Source organism: Xenopus tropicalis, chromosome 9 (genome assembly GCF_000004195.4).
Source record: "Xenopus tropicalis strain Nigerian chromosome 9, UCB_Xtro_10.0, whole genome shotgun sequence".
NCBI classification, from domain to species: Eukaryota; Metazoa; Chordata; class Amphibia; order Anura; family Pipidae; genus Xenopus; species Xenopus tropicalis.
The window spans coordinates 48,521,124-48,541,303 of NC_030685.2; the positions used below are offsets into that span (position 1 = coordinate 48,521,124).

General features: G+C 37.2%; 1 protein-coding gene across 2 annotated transcripts; it reads right to left on the reverse strand.

Annotated features, from left to right (window-relative positions):
- Positions 1-1,956: 1,956 nt before the first annotated feature.
- On the reverse strand, positions 1,957-19,573 carry cfap410 (cilia and flagella associated protein 410). Of its 2 annotated transcripts, XM_018097068.2 has the most exons (7): positions 19,399-19,573; positions 18,329-18,347; positions 14,630-14,676; positions 12,131-12,360; positions 8,907-9,078; positions 5,917-6,013; positions 1,957-2,551 (listed from the first exon to the last, which is right to left on the reverse strand). In XM_018097068.2, exons 1-7 carry the CDS (start codon positions 19,473-19,475, stop codon positions 2,423-2,425), a joined length of 771 nt encoding a protein of 256 aa, XP_017952557.1. In that variant the 5' UTR covers positions 19,476-19,573; the 3' UTR covers positions 1,957-2,422. The 2 variants fall into 2 exon arrangements, with proteins under 2 accessions (XP_017952557.1, NP_989202.1); NM_203871.1 differs by lacking the exon at positions 18,329-18,347 and having other exon boundaries at positions 19,399-19,511.
- Positions 19,574-20,180: the final 607 nt, after the last annotated feature.

The window sequence follows — 20,180 nt, forward strand, 5'->3', positions numbered from 1 at the left end:
AAAAATTCTTGTATTAAAACCCCATAGAACAAAGGAAAGAAGGAAAATTAAAATTACATCTCACTTGCATGGGCTGATAATATAAGTTGTTGCTCCTAGAACAACTTAAATTTACGCAATGCACTGCCGCTGCACTTACAGGCTCAGTTGCCTTTGAAAAATATGACCAGAGGTAAATAGATAGGACCACCATATGGGGTTTACCTTGACGTGGTATGGTGGCTTACCAATCTTATGATCATAATTTTGTAACTAAAAACCCGTTTTTCGTCAATACATGCAATAGCATAGACAATTTACTTATGAAACAGGGGAACAGGGAATGTGCATTGATCAATCCCCCTCTCTTTTTGTATGCTTGTAGTTTATTTGGCCAGATCACTCGCACTTCCATTGTATTTGTATACTCTATTTAGCCTTGGAGTGCTCCCACAACCCCTTTCTGTGTACCCCTTTAAAGATACCGACTGAAGAAAAAATAACAACTCTTGGCCTTTAATGTCTTCAGAGATATCTGAAGCATGAGTGGTTCTTCAGGTCTATAACCTGCTAATATATTTCCAGAAGCGGCAGCAATGTCCGGAACAGGCTGGCTTACTTACGAGAGAGATTGGTGCTAGGACCACAAGACTATGGGGCACATTCATCAATGTACGAATGGGAATAATTTGTATTTTTTCTAATTTAGGACACAGCTAATGTGCATGTGCCAAAATGTCTAATTCTAAATTTTGGCATATAAACAGAAAAATAAATGACAATCCTAGAATTACAACAGGCATGAAACATAAGTTACTGCTATTCAAGGCTACTGTAAAGAAATGTAGAAAATAAAACTGCAAAATAATGTATAACTCAAACCTGATGTAGTAAGACATGATAAGAGATGAACATTGTGGACTAAACAATACAATAAAACCCTTCTAATATACAAAATATTCAGTACCAAGAATGTTATTGTACTATTAGGAAAAAAACAGTTACCTCTGGACCTCCCAAAAGATTCCTTGCCAAAAGCTAGCTAACTTGCACATACATACCGGTACATACATACTGCAAATGATAAAAGTTGTATTTACCACTGAACAATTTTAAAGTAGATAGGAGGAAACAGAAAAATCCTCTGCAGTCACTCATAAATATAATGGGGACATTAATACATTTTATGCATAAAACCTAAAAATATTCTCTTCTTTTACTCAAAAAAGGGATTGTTTGTGAAAATATTGTAATATATTCAAGCTGGACAACTGCCACATTAAATTGCCCCCCCATACATTTACCTGGGTTCTCATGTTCTCTCTTGAGGAGAACATTAACTGGTATCCCATACCAGCTAATGCCCACACCTAGGCATTTGTTTGGCTGTTATTCAGGCTTAGAACAATGGGGGCTTAAATGGCCTGTTACATAAATAAATAAAAATACTATAAAAGCATTTACAAATGATTTTCACCTAAGCAAGCAATGAATATTGAAAACCTAATATGGCATTTACTGAGATCTAAACATCCTCCCACAGGTCCAATAAAGAATAGCAGTCTACAGCAGGTTAGAAGAGCTTATTTCACATTTTCAAAAATATGTAGATTACCAGTCCTGGCCTCAAGTGCTGGCACTGGCATCTGACACAACCACTCCAAACTGTGCTGTTCATCTGCCTTTGTATGGCATAGGGCATGAGCAATGCACTGGGCCGCTGAAGCAATCCTTTCCTGATCAATCTGTACAGACACCTAGGGGCTGATTTACTAACCCACGAATCCGACCCGAATTGGAAAAGTTCCGACTTGAAAACGAACATTTTGCGACTTTTTTTTAAGTAAATCAGCCCCCTACTGTTGGCCCAGGGACCAAATCATCATGTCAGCCCTCTGCCTGTGTCACCAAACCAGCAGATGGTCAACTTTAGTTTGTACTGTGAAGCGCACCATTTATAGAAAATGCAATATAGTATTTTTGTTTGAAAAAATAGATTTACTGAAATTTTACGAATATGTACCACTGAACACAAAATACTGAGTATGGCTTCATTTACACAAGAGAATACACATGAACAGCACTAAACACATTACATTCAAAAAAAATGTTAAACATACGGGACAAACAAATGCATCATGTAGTTAAATATTTTAATTTTTGGTGTTACCGATTGTTTAAGGGAACCATATTTTTTCAATTTTCTCTCAACTCAATTACATTTACATTTTTTTTTCAGCATTCTGACAATAAAGATGGCATTGTACATACTTATGGCATGATTATAGAAAAAGTAGACCCATGTATAGGTAATGCCTAGGCATCTCTGAAGTAAGTATTTGGTGGATTTACTTTGTAAGGTTGTTATACTTTGAAGGGAGAAAACACAGTAAGTTGCATGACGTCCATCTTGTATGTGCACTTTTAGTTTTGACATAATGCCTTATGTTTCCTGCTGGAGCTCTTTCTTTTTTAACTGGTGAAGTCTCTGTCCGGCAGTTCTCTGAACAATTTCCAGTCCTTCAGTGTCCAGGTCTTTCAGCAGTAATAAGACTGCATTAAGAATGTTGTTCTAAATGAAAGACAATAAAATAAAACATTCAATAAATCAATGAATCCTTATCTCCCAATTCAGTTTCAAATTCTAATAGACCTATTGTGCATTCATGAAAAAGTGAGAAAAGTTTCTCACTGAATTGTGGCCCATAGTTGGCTACTGTGTGGTCCATGGTTGTCTGACAATGATGCAAGTACAGAAATGGGACCTATTATCCAAAATGCAAGGGCCTTGGGGTTTTCTGGATAAGGGTTCGTTCTGTAATTTGGATCTCCATGATTTAAACATTTATTATTCTTTTGCCTCCAATAAGGATTACTTATTACTTAGGTGGGATAAAGTGCAAGGTACTGTTTTATAAATGCAGAGAAAAACGAAATCATTATTAAAAAATAATTTTTTTTCTTGTGGCCCTCCCATCCAAACTTTCTGGATAACTGGTTTCTGGATAATAGATCCCATACCTGTACTCGTACTCTAAGTTTAACCCAGTACTTTACTCCAGGTTTTATCTAAAATTAACACCATCCCTTATGGCTTATATTCTAACAAATGCACTCTTAGACTGTAAGCTATAAGGGCAGGGAACTCCAGTACCTTTTAACATGTTGCATTTAATCTTTGTAACTGTGTATATTTATTGTTATGTTTATCCCTGTCTGTGCTGTTAATATTCTGAAGAAAAAAAAAAAAGTACAGTAATGAATATACTTATGAATATAGCTGTACTGTGTGCACACACATCAATATTAGAGTTAGTTTCTTACAAGCAATTTAACTTGCTTTAACCAGAAGTTGCAAGATTATCATTCCAGGGTTTGCCACCCTATGGCGCTGGCCCTCTAGGGGAATCTGGGGAAAAACCTCTTATTAAAACAAAGTTGCGATTTGAGAGAAAGGCTAAATTGCTAATAAAGAGTTTTTTTTCTAGGCTAAGAGGCCTAGAAAGGGGCTTAAAATAAAAAAGTATTGAGATATAGCTGTTTATTATAAACCAGGGGTTCCCAACCTTTCTTAGTCGTGTAGTAAATAAGACATTTGTGGAAACGAGTTTGTTCGATTTTAAAATTTTAAAAAATTAGAGAAGTTTTTGTTTCAAAAACAGACATACGTTGAGTCAACAAAGACTGACATTTTATTTAAAGCACAGACTGGGACATATGCTTTTCAACTGAAAACACATAAGAACAATGGCTGTCAAAATGATATAAAATTATTACTGTTCTTAATTTATTCACGTAAGAAATAAATGTAAGCGTATTAGGTGTATTAGCAAGCAACAAAGAGGGTCAGCAAGGTATTATCCTGCATTAAACTATATTTGGCAGCAGATGAGAACATTTTGGGAAAAGGAGCAAGGATATTGACCACAGACACACGAAAGGAAACATGGTGAAGGCCACCTAAAACAGAAGGTAATAGCACAGATACAACCTAATTGTTAGGATCCAGACCAGGTAAAAATTAGCTTGTAGGACTTAAAGGAATAGTAACACCAATATTTTACATTAAAAATATACCTTCCTAACATATTAACATATGCAATTGCAATTAACATATGAAATTGCAATATTGTAAATGGTTTATAACAACATTACCATTCATGTACAGGGCAAAGCAGAAAAAAAAGTGATGTGGTGATTGCTTGACTTCCTGTTCAAACCGAAAGTTAGTTTCCTGCATTCCCTAGAGTGTCCAGAGTCGGCTTGTGAGTGATTAATTGTTTTTTTTGTGACGGTTCAGGGACAGGGATGGGGGAGTTTTTCTTCTTCTTCTATCCTCTTATCTATCTATGATAATGATATTTATTCAAAATGAACTTATAATATTCAAATTTTTGAATGCTATTAAGTGTTTTAAAAGAGATATTTTGAATGTAAAATATGTTACAGGGTAACATCTTAAAGCCTGAAGTAGAGATGTATATACTATAAACTTGAAAGCTTGCAATTTTTATTTACTCGGCCTTACCTTACATTTTCAGTTATTATTCTTGTAAGACTGGCAATGCACTAAAATGGCAGACATGGCTAGAGAAAAATCCAGCCCCAAAGAAGGTAAGTAGCTGTATTGTGAACTCTAAACTAAACACAGAAAGGAACTGTGCTAAAATGAGAATTTAATCTCAACAAGTGCTGCAGAGAATGGGAAACTAAAGCAGTGCCACCAGTGACTAAACAGCTTTATAGAAAAGGTTTTTCAACAGTAAGTTGTATAAAGTCTCATCTGTATCACACAGAACACTGTTTCTGAACAAAGGAGAACAGCAAGGAAATCTGTAATTGCTACAGGACATAAGCTGTGGCTTGTTGCAGGTGAACTAATAAGGTAGGTAATTAACACAGTCTCTGCCTTTAATTCAATTTGACAAGGCTCTGTTTGGTGGTGCAAAATTTTTTTTGTATCAAATTTGCAGGAGCCTTTAAACTGAGGAGGAGCCCGCACTCCGGTTGGAGGAAACAATATATATATATATATATATATAATATATATATATATATATATATATATATATATATTTTTTTTTTTTTTTTTTTTTTTTTTTTTAAATACCCCTTTTACAACACTAGGCTGCCTGAACCAGGAGGGAGCTCCTGTGGTGGGCAGCCATGTTGTGGCACAGACATGCGCATTATGAGCAAATGTCACAACTCGTCATTATGCTCATGTGTGTGACGTAGGCGGGTGAGTCACATGCACCTCTCCTACCTCGCACTTATGGGCATAATGAGTGAGCAGGGAGCTTCGCTCATTATGCGCATGTGTGCTAAGTTATGTGGCCGCCCCCTCCCGGGCCTGGTGCCCTAACGCCTGCGGGGGCTGTTTTTTTTAAAAAAAATCTATAGTTTGCCCAAACCGGAGTGCAGGCTTTATTGTCATGGGTGCCCTTTATTAGCAGGTCATACACATAAGACAATGGTATGTTAAGGTCAGGTCATACACAAGACAATCTTATTTAAGCAAGTTGAAGACCATAGGATTCATTTGCAAACCCAAATGCAACGTGCAAAGTGCAAAAAAGGATGCAATTAGCTCTGCAGTTGGGGGGAGGCATGTAGGTGTCCTTTCTACCTTGTGCGTCACTCTGAGGTGCTAGGTAGGAGCAGCAGGACACACAGCCCACATTGGACCATGTCCTTAATTCATGCCAAAAGGCAGGACTGAACTGTGCTCTTCACAGAGTTCCAGATTTTTCAAGGGGGTCCCAAGTACTTAGGAAAAGAGTACTAAGGGCCAAGCTATTGCACGTGTGCTCTTGTTTTTTTCATATTTTAAATAAGGTAGCAATATTTCCTTAGTGTTTATGGAGCTGAAAAGAGCTATCCTAAAAAGTTTTTTATAAAACATTTGTTACACTCCTTATAAATTTTAGCACATACCCTTTTCTTTCTGCTACCATCTCCATCCGTTGGTGATGAGAAAGAAGAAAATTTGTCCCTGGGGAGCGGTTTCATGCCTAGTTGTTCCCGAATTTTGCTAAAAATTTAAGAAAAAGATGAAAATTATCTACAGTCCATATGGATCATAATTTTACAAACCTATAATAACTAAAGTGCACACACTTTATCAAATTTGGATTTTTAGCCATTTAGACTCATAGTAAATCTTGAAAAAGTCGCAGACTTTGCGAAAGTCTCTGCGACTTTTTCGGGGGAAAAAAATGAATCGAGTTTAAAATAAAAAATCACGCAAGTCACGTAAGACTAACCCCTCTATTGCAATTACGTATTGGCTGCACTCACAAAGAGAGGACTAACTTATTTCTCAGTTATATTTAAAAATACTTTAAAAATAAAAGCTATACGGAGAAAGTGCACAAAAAATAAAGAAAACTCCCACAAAACTACAGGATTTTATTTTTTTAATGTGAAAGGCAAACAGTGCTATACCACCTAATGCTGAAGTTCCCAGCAGTTTCACAAAGATCTGCAGTTTTCCTATTATATCTAAATTGTAAATTAGATCTGAATTGTAAATTATATCCTTATGAACGGTGCTTAGTGATGATCAGTTACAATCGGTGCTTAGTGATGTAATTTCTGTCACATGACTCACTAAAACTTGTATATTATAATAAATAATAAAAAAGTACCGCCTGTTGTAAAATATGAGGATATTAGAAGTCACTTCATAGTTTTATGACCTGTATAAAATGGTTATATGGTCATGGAACTCCTTGGTGACTGATAATATCCTTATATTTTACAACAGGGGGTACTTTATTCACTATATCAGTGCTGTCCAACTGGCGGCCCGCGGGCCGCATGCGGCCCGCGACCCCCCTCTGTGTGGCCCCCCACCTGTCTGGCTGCTTTGATGGCTTACCTTTGAGTAAGCATTAAATGGTATCAGTACTGAGATTAACTGGCCCCCTGCATGGTTCTCACTTCAGATTCAGGCTGTAATCCCTCTGCATTGTTTAAAAATGTAATCCCCTGTGTTTTTCACACCTTTTAGTTTCTGCATTGTTCAACCCCTGCAGTGTTCACACCTCAGGCTCAGACTGTAATCACTCCCATTGTTCACTTCTTCACACCTCAGACATAGGTACTGTAGGCAGAGTATGGCACATACAGCCAGCATAGGGCAGGTAGAGTATGGCACACACAGGCAGCATAGGTCAGGGAAGGTATGGCACACAGGAAGGGTAGGGCGGGCAGAGTATGGCACACACAGTCAGGGTAGGGCAGGCAGAGAATGGCACACACAGGCAGCATAGGGCAGGCAGAGTATGGCACACACAGGAAGGGTAGGGAAGGCAGAGTATGGCACACACAGTAAGGGTAGGGCAGGCAGAGTATGGCACACACAGGAAGGGTAGGGCAGGCAGAGTATGGCACACACAGTCAGGGTAGGGCAGGCAGAGTATGGCACACACAGGCAGGTTAGGACAGGCAGAGTATGGCACACACAGACAGCATAGGACAGGCAGAGTGATGCCTGTGTGTGCTATACTCTGCTTGCCCTATGCTGCTTGTGGGAGGTGAACCTGGCAGGGGTTTGTTGTGGGAGTTTGTTAGCAGTTGGAAATAGCCATTAAATTGTCCCAAAGGTGTGTAATTATGTACTGGGGGTTGCTCTGCTATCCACAGGGGAGGAGGAGGCATATGGAATTTAAGGGTATATCTTAATATGACATAATTCTATCACATATGAATGATGGTTGATATCCCCACAGTAAGGACCAAGCATTTGGGATTTTGCTGTGCTACCACCATTGTGATAAAATGGGTGTGGTTTGAAGTGGGTGTGGTTTCAAAAAGGGGAGTGGTCAAAACTGGCTTCCATTAGCGGCCCTCCACCATGTATGCTAGAGAAATTTCGGCCCTCGGCACCGTAGAAGTTGGACAGCACTGCACTATATAATATACAGTTTGGTCATTTCCCTATGGGACCAAACTGTAAATTATATCCTTTTAAATGGTGCTTAGTGATGATATCAGTTATAATCGGGGCTTAGTGATGTAACTTCTGTCACATGACTCACTAATACTTGTATATTATAATAAATAAAGTACCACCTATGGCTTCGTGCTGGTCATGGAACTCCTCGGTGACTTATAATATCCCTAAATTTTACAATTGGGGGTAAAAATACTATATAGAGATCATTTAGAAAAATACATATAAAAATGTACGGGTCAAAATCAATTATAAACAAATTCAGTAATAAAAAACTGTGTTTAGAATGTAACATATCAGACTTTATTCTCATACTGTACTATCCTATGGCACAGATATACCTTCTAATAACTGAGATATACTTTTTCATCCAGCATCTACTTATACCCTGAGAGTATTACAGTACGCTTGGAGTCATAATTTTAGAAAAGAATGGAGGGCCGCAGGTTGTACATATAGCATTATAAATCTTTACTTGGTGGCAGACAATCAGAACTTTGAAAACATATAATTTACAGGATATTTTTGTATAATTGTACAGTACAGTAGCACCATGGTTAGCACTGATGCACCAAAAACGCTCCAAAATGGCCTGCTCATAAAACCACAGTGATTTTTATAGTGGCCTTAGATTGTAAGCGCCACTGTGGCAGGAATGTTGAACAATCTGTGCAAAACTCTGCAGAAGCATGTTGGTGATGCATAAGTAAAGCATAATTATAATACTCAAGTATTATCAGTGTATAACTCTGAACTGGCACTGCAAGAAATGTTTCTGTTCCTCTTTGTTGCAAAGGCTTCCTTTGGGGACTCCAGTTCCCCTCAAACCCCAAAAACACACTGTGCAGGCACTGGTTCCAGCCCAAAGTCACCCTACTTTGTGTACAGGAATTTAAATAAACAAAGTATAGTAAAAATAATCCTTTGGAAATCTAACTGAATAAACCCAATCCAATCAAATTCTTACTTGGTTTCTTCCATGCTAAAGTTTAGCAAATCATTTTCTGACTCTCTGGTACCATAGTTACGGTCTATAGATGTCTCATCATGACTGTTGTCTGAATTTGATATTTTTGTTTGGGGGCCTGTCAGTTCTTCACCATCTGTAAGGGCTTGAGTAAGTTCCTCCTCTGTCACCACTATTGAAAGAAGTAACAAAAAAATAATACTGAATATTAAAAATTACTTTGTATAGTCTCTATTTTCTTGAACAAACAGCGTTGGAATTCAGGAGAAGCTGCACTGTACCTTTTAGGTATGTCACATAGTCAGCCCGCCCAAAACACCTTTAAATTCCATTGTTACCTAAAGAGAAAATGTACTGAGTCTTAAAGGAACAGTAACACCAAAAAATGAAAGTGTTTTAAAGTAATTGAAATATAACGTACTGTGGCCCTGCACTGGTAAATCTGGGGTGTTTGCTTCAGGAACACCACTATAGTTTATATAAATAAGCTGCTGTGTAGCCATGGGGGCAGCCATTGAAGCTGGAAAAAAGGCACAGGTTACATAGCAGATAACAGATAAGACACCATTGTATTCTACACGGTTTATGTTAAAATATAAAAATAAAAAATATCCACTGGAGAGCCAAATGCGTTCTGTGTTGTTTATTAGTTTAGAGATGCATAGCACGCACTACATGTTTCGGACCTCTGGGGTCCTTCCTCTGGTGCAGTATAAAGAACACTAGGTGAACACCTTTTTAAACCCCCACTCCACCAATTAAGTCATGTGATAAGGATACCAGCTCCATCTAGTGGCCAGGTATAACAATTACATAAACAGAGCAATTAATGGAAATTACCGCAGGGTCTATCCACATAACACCACAAAAATATATAGTATCTTTATGTATCCAAAACGTTACTCATACAATCTGGTAGTTCAGTCCATTGTAAAGGTAGGAAGCAGTATAGGCCTCAATCTGCAAAAATATTTTTAAGGGGTTATTAGCTTGACAATGTATAGTCCTGTGGTTTACAGAAAACATTTGAGACTCCAAGCCTCATTCATTCCCCTTGGTTCAATAGTATTAAGAGACTCAATCCATTTCGCTTCAAGTCTCAATAGCATGGCTTTTCTGTCCCCCCCTCTTGTAGGCATAGCAACCTGCTGGAGGACCATCCAGCTTAGAGTGGTTACATTATGTCTTTCATTAAAAAAATGTCTGCCCAACGGTGTGTGTGTCTTTTTCTTATTAGGATTAGCTGCTATATAACCTGTGCCTTTTCTTCTTTTAAATGGCTGCCCCCATGGCTACACACCAGGGTTTATATAAACTCTAGTAGCGTTTCTGAAGCAAACACAAAACTTTTACCAGTGCAGGGCAGCAGTACATTATAGTTTAATTTCTTTAAAATATATACATTTTTTGGTGTTACTGTTCCTTTAAGTGTGACTGTAAGACCCTACAATTGTTATAGATCACTTTTAATTATCCCCTTAATATGCATTTGTGCACTACAGTTACATGCATTTTTAATGGAGCACTGTATAAAAATATATCATAATTTAGAACAACTATCCACCATTTGTGACAACAAAACGTTACATGGACATATTTCTAACAGTACAGAGTACTTAATATTGCAAGTAAAAATGTATCAAGCTTTGCTTTTTTTTTTTTTGTACTTTTCCTGTCATGAAAGACATTGACTGTAAAAATTATAAAAATTTCATTAAAACAAATTTATTAATTGTATATAGCCTATCAAGTAATCCTAACCCTTAAAAACAATGATGGACAGCCAAGTGACATCTGTAAGGTATTGAGTCTAAGCGACAATTCACCATATTTTATGTAGATTGCATATAAATATAAAATAATGACAAATCAGTTAATCTTTATAGTGAAATAAGAGGAAGATTAAACTGTATTAATAGTAATAATAGAACTAATTATAACAGGTATAGGATCCGTTATCTAGAAACCCGTTACCCAGAAAGCTCTGAATTACAGGAAGGCCATCTCCAATACACTCCATCAAATAATTAAAATGTTTAAATACAATTTTCCTTTTTCATTAATAATACAACAGAACTTGATCCCAACTAAAATATCATGAATCCTTATCGGGTGCAAAACAATCCTATTGGGGTTATTTAATGATAAAACGATTTTTTGTAGAATAATAATAGAACGGAGATCCAAATTACTGAAAGAAAATTCCAGGTCCCGAGCATTCTGGATAATAGGTCCCATACCTGTATTAATATGAAAACTATAACATACCTGCAAATAACAACATGGCACAGTCAGATTTTTCTTTTCATTTGGTTCACCAAGTATTAATTTCCAGTCATTATTAGTTAGGGCTCTCACACATTCAAGTGTTTTGTCATGTGTTCCCTTGCGGTGGCTTTTTTATGCGTTCACTGCAAGGGAACACATGAGTTAACACAGCCTATTCTTTCCTATAGAGACCATAGTCAACTTGCTACATCCGTGAAGCACAGTAAGTATAGACAATATAGAAAAAAAGGGGCCTACATATACTCATGTTCCCATGCAGGACAAAATCGCTTGCAAAAGCGCTTATAAGACAAAGGCAGAACCAAGGCATATTCCTAATGTTAAATAAACAGGCCTCTATATCTGGAAAATAAAATTAATGTAAATTAACCTTTAAATGCCAGTTTTAACAAGGGGTCCTATATGTTCCAAACTGTTGCTATAATATTTGTGCCAATGATTTAATAAAGGCTGTTTTAAAGAAGACCAAAGGAATGTTGGTATATAATTCGCCAAAAACCACCTACTATGTTCTCTACATGTTTTAATGTCCTAATGGCATGCTACCGGAACTTTTGATTGTCAAACTGGCCTCGCCATGTAAACAACCCAATATGAACCATAAACTCATTTCTTTTATATTAAGTTCCCAGGTGTGAAATAGCAAGAAATGTCAGACGAGCAGTGAAAAACATTTTTGGGATTAATATTATACATAATGATGAAGAGACTGAAATAAATTTTACAGAGATGTAAACAGAAAAGTAATAAAAATCCTGTCTTCATCCAAGAGTTTCAGCAGCGATGAAAGACTTCTGCAGGCTGTAAGCAAAGAGGTTAGTTCTCTACACTTCTCAAATTTGAAAATAATAATAATAACCACAATTCTGTAATGAAACTGCTTTACTGCGTTAAAGTATGGTTCCTTAATGGAGATATGTTATTTTTAGCATTACCTTGATTGTCGAGTTTTTGAAGATTTGGAAGGTTTCGAAGAACTGTCATTCTATACTTCTGAGGGTCAGCACCACAACAGGGGTTTTCCGATAACCATAAAATCTTTAGCCTGGGAAGCTCTTTTAGGTAGTACAGTTCATTTAAACTGGAAATATTATTCTTCCGTAGATACAACTCCGCAAGGTTATGGCAGTATCTTATTGGTTCCAGGGTTGATATGTTATTTACACTGTGAAAAATACAATTACAAACTGAGCTGAAATATTTGTAAATTAGAATTAATGAGCATAGTTCTTCATTAACTACCACTATGAAATAAACAGCATATCAGTCACAGGGAGGCAGATTTATAAAAATTTGAATTTGAGTTTATTTTAATTCTAAAAAATTCAACTTGAAAATCTCAATTGTGTTGTTATTTATGAAACCAACTTCAAACTCAAATCTCCTTTGCCCAAAAATGTGAAAAAAAACACAAACGCAGTGAAATCACATTCTACACTTTCAAATTAATCTTGAATACTTGAATGAAAAAATATCTTGAATTTTGAAAATACAGCCCCCATTAACTTTAACATTCGCCAGCTTTTAGATGCTTGATTTTTTAAAGAAAAGTGTAACACAGATTTAACAACCCTTGTAGTATTGTTCTACAAATAAAGCAATTAAAGTTGCCTTCCATCAAGAGTTACTTGAGAAAAAGAAATTACACTGTTAGCTAGAATGGTCTCTGTTTCCAAGTAACCATGTAGGCAAACCACCAATATTGGATATAATACAAATAAAGAAGGGTGCATCATTTCACACAAAAAAATTATAATGCAACTTTTAATTAAAAAGTGCCAGATGACAATATGACTGCTTTACAGATAAGCTCTGGAGGGGCTCTGGCTTTTAATGTCCAGGATGTGACCAATGTTACTTGGGGAACTTACAAAACAGACTACCGTTTAGCCATAACCATGCACAAAATAATCCATCAACTGACAATTGTCATTAAAGGGGCCATGCCTTTTTTACAGCCTCTTTGAAAATTGAACTTATGACGTTTCTTTGCATGACCTAAGTAGTGGGAAATATCCCAAACTTAATCCAGTGTATGGCACTGGCATTCCTAATCTGATTTAGGGTCAAGAGAGAAAGATAATTTTGATCTCAATCACATATGGGACTGAGAAAGAACTTTAGATACGGGATTTACAACAAAAATTATCAGAACATGGGTTAGTCAGTAAGCAATTATGGCTGAATCTCCCTCCTGATCTTTTTTCTTCCATATTCTTCAGATCACAGAAAAGGAAGGGAAATCATAGGTGAATCTCCAGCATTATTGCTGCAAGAGACTTGCATCAGGACCATAAAGAAATTTGAAATAGAAGACATGATACTTACTTTGTATCAGCTACTGTTAAAGAATAAGTAAACTTTTTTTTTTCTATTAATAAAATTACTCTAAACAGCTTCCCAGATTGTCTGCCTTTGTCCCTCTGTTCTTTCTTACCTGGTTGCTGAGTTACATTCTGTTCTATTCCACTCCTTCTTTGTTAAGAGTGAAGCTCCGCCCCCACTTCCTGTTCAGGTCTCTCACTATACTGACAACTTGTCGGAGTGGAGAGCCCCTTCTGCGCATGCCTGGAGGCAGCAGGAGCCAGCCTGTGTATGAGCAGGGGGTTTTTTTTCCAGGAGGGTGGGGGCTTCTGCTCCTTCTGAAGACACGGTGGATTAAGGTAGTCTTATATTAAAAATTAAGGTAGTGTAAAGTGTAGAGAATAGTAGTCTAAGGCTAAATATATGATTTGTTTTTTTTAACATTTACATCTCCTTTAAGTTAATTTGTGGTACACCAAACATTTTTCTATTATTTGGAACACCAAAGGATTCAGGCTCCACATGTCAGAGTTTAGGCATATTTGCCTAGCCTAGAACATATAGGCTACTAACCCTAATATATTGTGTTCTGCCTAAATCACGATAAATGTTAATTCTTGACACTTTTAAAGCCTATTTGTTTCTGTACATAAACCACAGTTGTGTTTTTGGTGGATTGGACCCATTTAGTGACAGTTGCTGAGAAGAGGCAAAAAGTTGGATGCACTTTGGATGGGAAAGAATACAAGTTCCCTTGACCTGAATGCAGCAGCTGAAAAAACTATCCCCCAGTCTGAGATTAGGAAAGCTATTTTTTGGAGAACCCCCCCCCCCACCAAATAATGAATATAAATGAAGCCCTATTAAAGAGTTGATCAGAATTTGTCCATCTATAACACTAAAAGTAAAGGTGAATTTCAACTTAATAAGGTCTACATAGCTTACACAGGATACAGCAGTATTAGAGCCATAAAACTTCCCACCCTTCATTCCTCCTCTTTAAAAAAAAAAGTAAATATCTGAAAAAGTCTCAATGTAAAAAAAACATTTACAGCACATAAAATATTATTTTTTCTGTATATTGTTTTCCAACCAAAAATGCATTCTGCTAAAAACCTTTTTCTACTTACCTTAATGTCATAACCTCAATGTTGGGAAGCTCATGACATACAGAGATCTTAAAGAAACAAATAATATATTACAAATGTTTATATACAGTCTATATACTTATATATATGACACATATAATCTAAAAGCTTGTCACATGTTATAAAAATTAAAATGAAACGTTAACATGTATAAATAATTAAATAGCATAAAGTCAAATATTATGGGCAGCCCAATAGAGCAATAGGTTACAGACTTGCGCATTGGGCCCTAGCCAGAGTACTATCTTCAAGGATACATATGAAGTCTGTGTGGATTTTCTCAAGGGTACTTCAAAAAAAATAAAAACAACAGGCAATATTAACTGGCTCCTGATAAGTCAGTAGGTGTAGGTGTGAATGAGATAGGCATACACTGTAATTTTCACCCATAGAAATTATATATAATATCAGTAATCTCGTGTGTGTAATGGGTTCTTACAGGCCCCTACTGTTGCAGGGGCTGCTTCCCACTGGTTACACCACTGGATACATTCCCATATTCTATGATTTTCTTTATTTGTTGGATGGATTTTTGCATACATGCTGTAAATACACTTTTGCCTGGAGTAGGGAGGGTATGTCCCAGTATTCTAATTATAGCAGTGCTTTTATTCATAATATATAAGTATTACCCACCATATTTGTATTTTCAAGTTATAAACCTTAAGTGGTTTAGAGTTGCATGTTCGTTTTTCTTTTATATGCTTGGGATAAGGGTTCAAATGTGTTTATTAAAATTAGACTGTTGGAATAATGGTCAGTACAGACAGTCTTGTACTGTGGCTTGCACTTGTAGCAGAACAATAAAACAATAGAGAAGAAAGTATGGTCTTTTATTCCTGCAATCCGTTCCTCAACTGCAGCACCACAGACTGTTGCAAAATAATAGCATCAAAAGAGGGGTGTAAAAGGAACAAAAGCAGATTGGGTCAAAACACTGTGCTTCTGGCATGATGCCACTTCTGGTTTTCTGCTGGTAAAATAATTTAGAATCCTTTCCCTTGTCACCATTATTTTACTTTGTGGCAATGATCCATCCACAATTCCTTTGCAGGATTATCCCAGATTATAGCGCTTTCCAGTCTACATATGTATTTATCATAATCATTTTAACAGAAAGGGTTGCAAACTATGTTCAATTCTGCTGTATTAAAAGATTGCATTTTGTGAATCCCTACTCTTCTGTAGGGTTCTCTTTATCAGATTAACACCCCTCAAATTATTCTTTACCTTTTTAATTCCCTAAAATTGCAATCCCTGGAGAATCTTTTTTTTTTTTTTTTTAAACTTATATTTATCAATTTCCTTCTGACCTTGCATTTTGTTAGTTGGGATGTGATATTGAACCAGTTTTTCTTCTAAATGCCTTTCTATATATATATAATATCTGGCTTAGCTGGTAAAACACCTTTCAAAATGTCATTTGGACGTAAAATGGGTACTAATGGGTACAAAAGCTCATCCTCTCATGCTCATTTAAAAACCACCTGCGTCTGGGGTCTGATTGCATTGTGCACCTAGCAAATTTATGGTGGGGGAAAAGCAGCCCTGTGCCTATGGAACATACAGTATACAGTGGATATAAAAAGTCTACACACCCCTGGTAAAATGTCAGGTTCCAGTGCTGTACAAAAATGAGACAAAGATAAATCATTTCAGAACTTTTTCCACCTTTAATGTGACCTATAAACTGTACCATTCAATTGTAAAACAAACTGAAATCTTTTAGGTGGAGGGAAGAAAACCAAAAAAACTAAAATAATATAATTGCATAAGCGTGCACACCCTCTTCTAACTGGGAATGTAGCTGTGTTTAGAATTAAGCAATCACATTCAAAATCATGTTAAATAGGAGTCAGCATACACCTGCCATCATTTAAAGTGCCTCTGATTAACTCCGAAGTTCAGCTGCTCTAGTTGGTCTTTCCTGACATTTTTTTAGCCGCATCCCACAGCAAAAGCCATGGTCCAGAGAGAGCTTCCAAAGCATCAGAGGGATCTCATTGTTAAAAGATATCAGTCAGGAGAAGGGTAGAAAAGAATTTCCAAGGCATTAGATATACCATGGAACACAGTGAAGACAGTCATCATCAAGTGGAGAAAATATGGCACAACAGTGACATTACCATAATTGGCGCAAAAACAATACTGCACATCACCAAAAGAACACCATACCCACAGTGAAGCATGGTGGTGGCAGCATCATGCTTTGTGGCTGTTTTTCTTCAGCTGGAACTGGGGCCTTAGTTAAGATAGAGGGAATTATGAACAGTTCCAAATACCAGTCAATATTGGCACAAAACCTTCAGGCTTCTGCTAGAAAGCTGAACATGAGGAGGAACTTCATCTTTCAGAATGACAACGACCCAAAGCATACATCCAAATCGACAAAGGAATGGCTTCACCAGAAGTGAAGAAGATTAAAGTTTTGGAATGGCCCAGCCAGAGCCCAGACATGAATCCGATTGAAAATCTGTGGGTTGATCTGAAGAGGGCTGTGCCCAGGAGATGCCCTCGCAATCTACAGATTTGGAGTGTTTCTGCAAAGAAGAGTGGGCAAATCTTGCAAAGTCAAAATGTGCCGTGCTGATAGACTCATACCCAAAAAGACTGAGTGCTGTAATAAAATCAAAAGGTGCTTCAACAAAGTATTAGTTTAAGGGTGTGCACACTTATGCAACCACATTGTTTTAGTTTTTTTTGGTTTTCTTCCCTCCACCTAAAAGATTTCAGTTTGTTTTTCAATTGAGTGGTACAGTTTATAGGTCACATTAAAGGTGGAAAAAGTTCTGAAATGATTTATCTTTGTCTCATTTTTGTACAGCACTGGAACCTGACATTTTATCAGGGGTGTGTAGATTTTTTATATCCACTGTATATATACTCTCTGGTTTAGCTGGTAAAACAACTTTTATCTGGACACAAGTACTAGAGTACTAAAGGGTACAAAAGCTCATCCTTTCATGCTTATTCAAAACCCTGCTTGCGTGTAGGGTCTGAATGCACTGTGCACCTAGCAAATTTATGGTGGGGGAAAAGCAGCCCTGTGCCTATGAATCTGAAAGTCCGAAATTGCCCTAGACATTTTCTGGGACAAAAGAGGTGGGTGCTGACCCTGTAACTGTGAGAGCATGTATTAACTATAGTTGGTTGGAAAAGGAGAGTCCATAAAACTAAACAACATAAACAGAAAAGAAAAAAGAACCAGCTATGAATAAGATATTATGGCTGTAACCAGAGTCTACTCTGCAGTGCTTAATATACTTTTTACCAATTGGTTTAATCACAAAAAAAAACATGTTTTTTGTTATGCTTCCCATCTAAGTGAGGCTGAGTTAGAATCACATTACCACAAGTAAGCATAAAGAGCATAGCCGTTTGGGCCTGATTCAATTTGACGAGAAAAAATTCTCATAATTTATTTAGTGAAAAATCAATAAACATGGGAGAATCTGGAACTGAATTAGTATTTAAGTTTTTCTCTTTAAATTGGATCTAGTCTTTTGTCAGGAAAGTTTTGAAAATTGGAAAAAATATACAACTGCCAGGAAAACTTCTTCCCAATTTCGATATTTTCTTAAATCTGTCCCGTTATTAGTGTGTACGAAAGCATAAACCTGCTGCATTTGCTAGAACATTTTATAACAAAGGTATTATTTCAGATGTCCAAATCTTACTTACATCAGTAAGGCGGCTTCCCCTGAAAAAAAGACAAAAACATTTATAGTGCATTTTGTTCTTTACCCTTTAAGGAAAACTAAACCATCCTAGGTACAATTGCCCCTCTCAACTGCCCTCCACCGGCCTGCTCACCTCTTTCTCCCGCACAGGAAAAAGTGCCTATATTTGAAAGCCTGAGATAAAAATGAGAAGCAGCGCAGCTTAATTCCCCAGCATCATCTTCTGTCCATTCTCATTCTATTAAGATCTCTTTATGGACGCTGAGCCTGCAGGAGCACGGGCAGTTAAAGCTGATTCCTGACAAGCCCCAACTGAGCATGCTTCTGCGGGCTCTGTGCCGGTGAAGAGACCCAAAGAAGATCAGAATGGGCAGAAAATGGCACCAGGGAACTTCCCTGCGCTACTCTGCATTTTTATCTCAGGTTTTCAAACAGGGGCATCATTCTGTGTCATAGACTGTGCAGGGAGAGAGAGGTGGGAGGGACGATGTAGGGCAGTTAAAGGGGGGTGGGGTTGGTACCTAGTGGGGTTTAGTTCTCCTTTAAAGCACACCAATGTACAATATCCACTATTATTTTGGATATATGTAGGGAGTTATCTGTGTATATGCAATGTATATTTAAGGTACAACCAGCAGAAGATATTGCTATAGTATTATGACAGGTATATCTTATATATTACACGCAACAAATTAATTTTGCACAATTATTAATGTCCAAATGCATTTAATGCAGGTACAGTGTTTTATTGCATAACAATTAAGACTGCCATCAAGTATTACATAGCCCCGAATACTAATAGGACAGGGACCCAAATGATTTGGTCATAAGGAAAGAAGTACTGCGAAGACCAAATAGAAAAACATTGTCTGTACCTGTATGGCGTCTCTGGCCCGCCCCAGTCATTCCCAATTATCCCAAAGCCCCACCCACAATTGACAAAAGTTGACTACTTTATTTAGCTGCTTGTCTGATTTTTTTTTTTCTGAAAAAAAAAAAAAAAAAGGCTAGCGACTATTCAAGTGTAACTATAAAGCAATGCTGAGCCTGAGGGTGGATACACCAGCTTACCAGCAATTTAGCTTTCTGACGTTCTCCAAATCAGAAGCCTTGGCCCGGGACAACACCTGCTTATGTGTCAACTTCATCGCCGCCTTAATGGTGGGTTTCAGGATGAAACAGGCCTTGCTTTACGTATCTGAATTACCGAGCGTCTTCCATCCAGTCGCTAGGATACCGTCATGAGGGGTGTGGCCATGTTAACTTCGCGTTCCAAGCCTCGGATTCAAGCGGGGAGGTGTAACACTTGGATTAATATTTTTTGTTAATAAGTGAATGGGTACATGAACAAAATGTGGAATCGCTTCATAAGTCTATAATTGCCATGCTTGAAAATAAATTGCAATTACAAATGTTAGGCTGCTATGTTGTATCGCTACTTCATGTCTTGGACTGCCGTTGTTTACTACTTAGCTGGAGCACAGTGACAAAAAAGAAAAGAAAAAAAAAAAAATATATATATATACAGACACAAAATGTTGGGAGGTATGTAAATTATATCTCTGTGGTCACTATTAACAGAAGTCCAATAGTATGTAATTTAAAATTATTTTAACTGTGCTGTACATTTTTACATTTTTTCTTCAGTTTACTATTAACAAAGGAGGGGAAGAATAATCAAAACCACCTACAATGGGTATGTAATACTATGGTAGAGCTGAGGGTGTGTTCCTTTGGGGTTGTATGCAAGAAAGGTGTGGTACTGCTTGATGTCATCCAGGGTCAGACTGGGGGGTGAAGGGCCCACTGGGGCTCCTCGCAGGGCCCCCCACCCGACGTCCTTCCCTGAGCAT

Coding starts and splice junctions, on each gene's coding strand:
- cfap410 (XM_018097068.2), bottom strand. CDS start 19,475: ATGAAGTTGACACATAAGCAGGTGTTGTCCCGGGCCAAGGCTTCTGAT. Junction 12,361..14,629: donor ATTGAGGTTATGACATTAAG/GTAAGTAGAAAA, acceptor TATTTTTCACAG/TGTAAATAACATATCAACCC. Junction 2,552..5,916: donor ATGGTAGCAGAAAGAAAAGG/GTATGTGCTAAA, acceptor TCTTTCATTTAG/AACAACATTCTTAATGCAGT.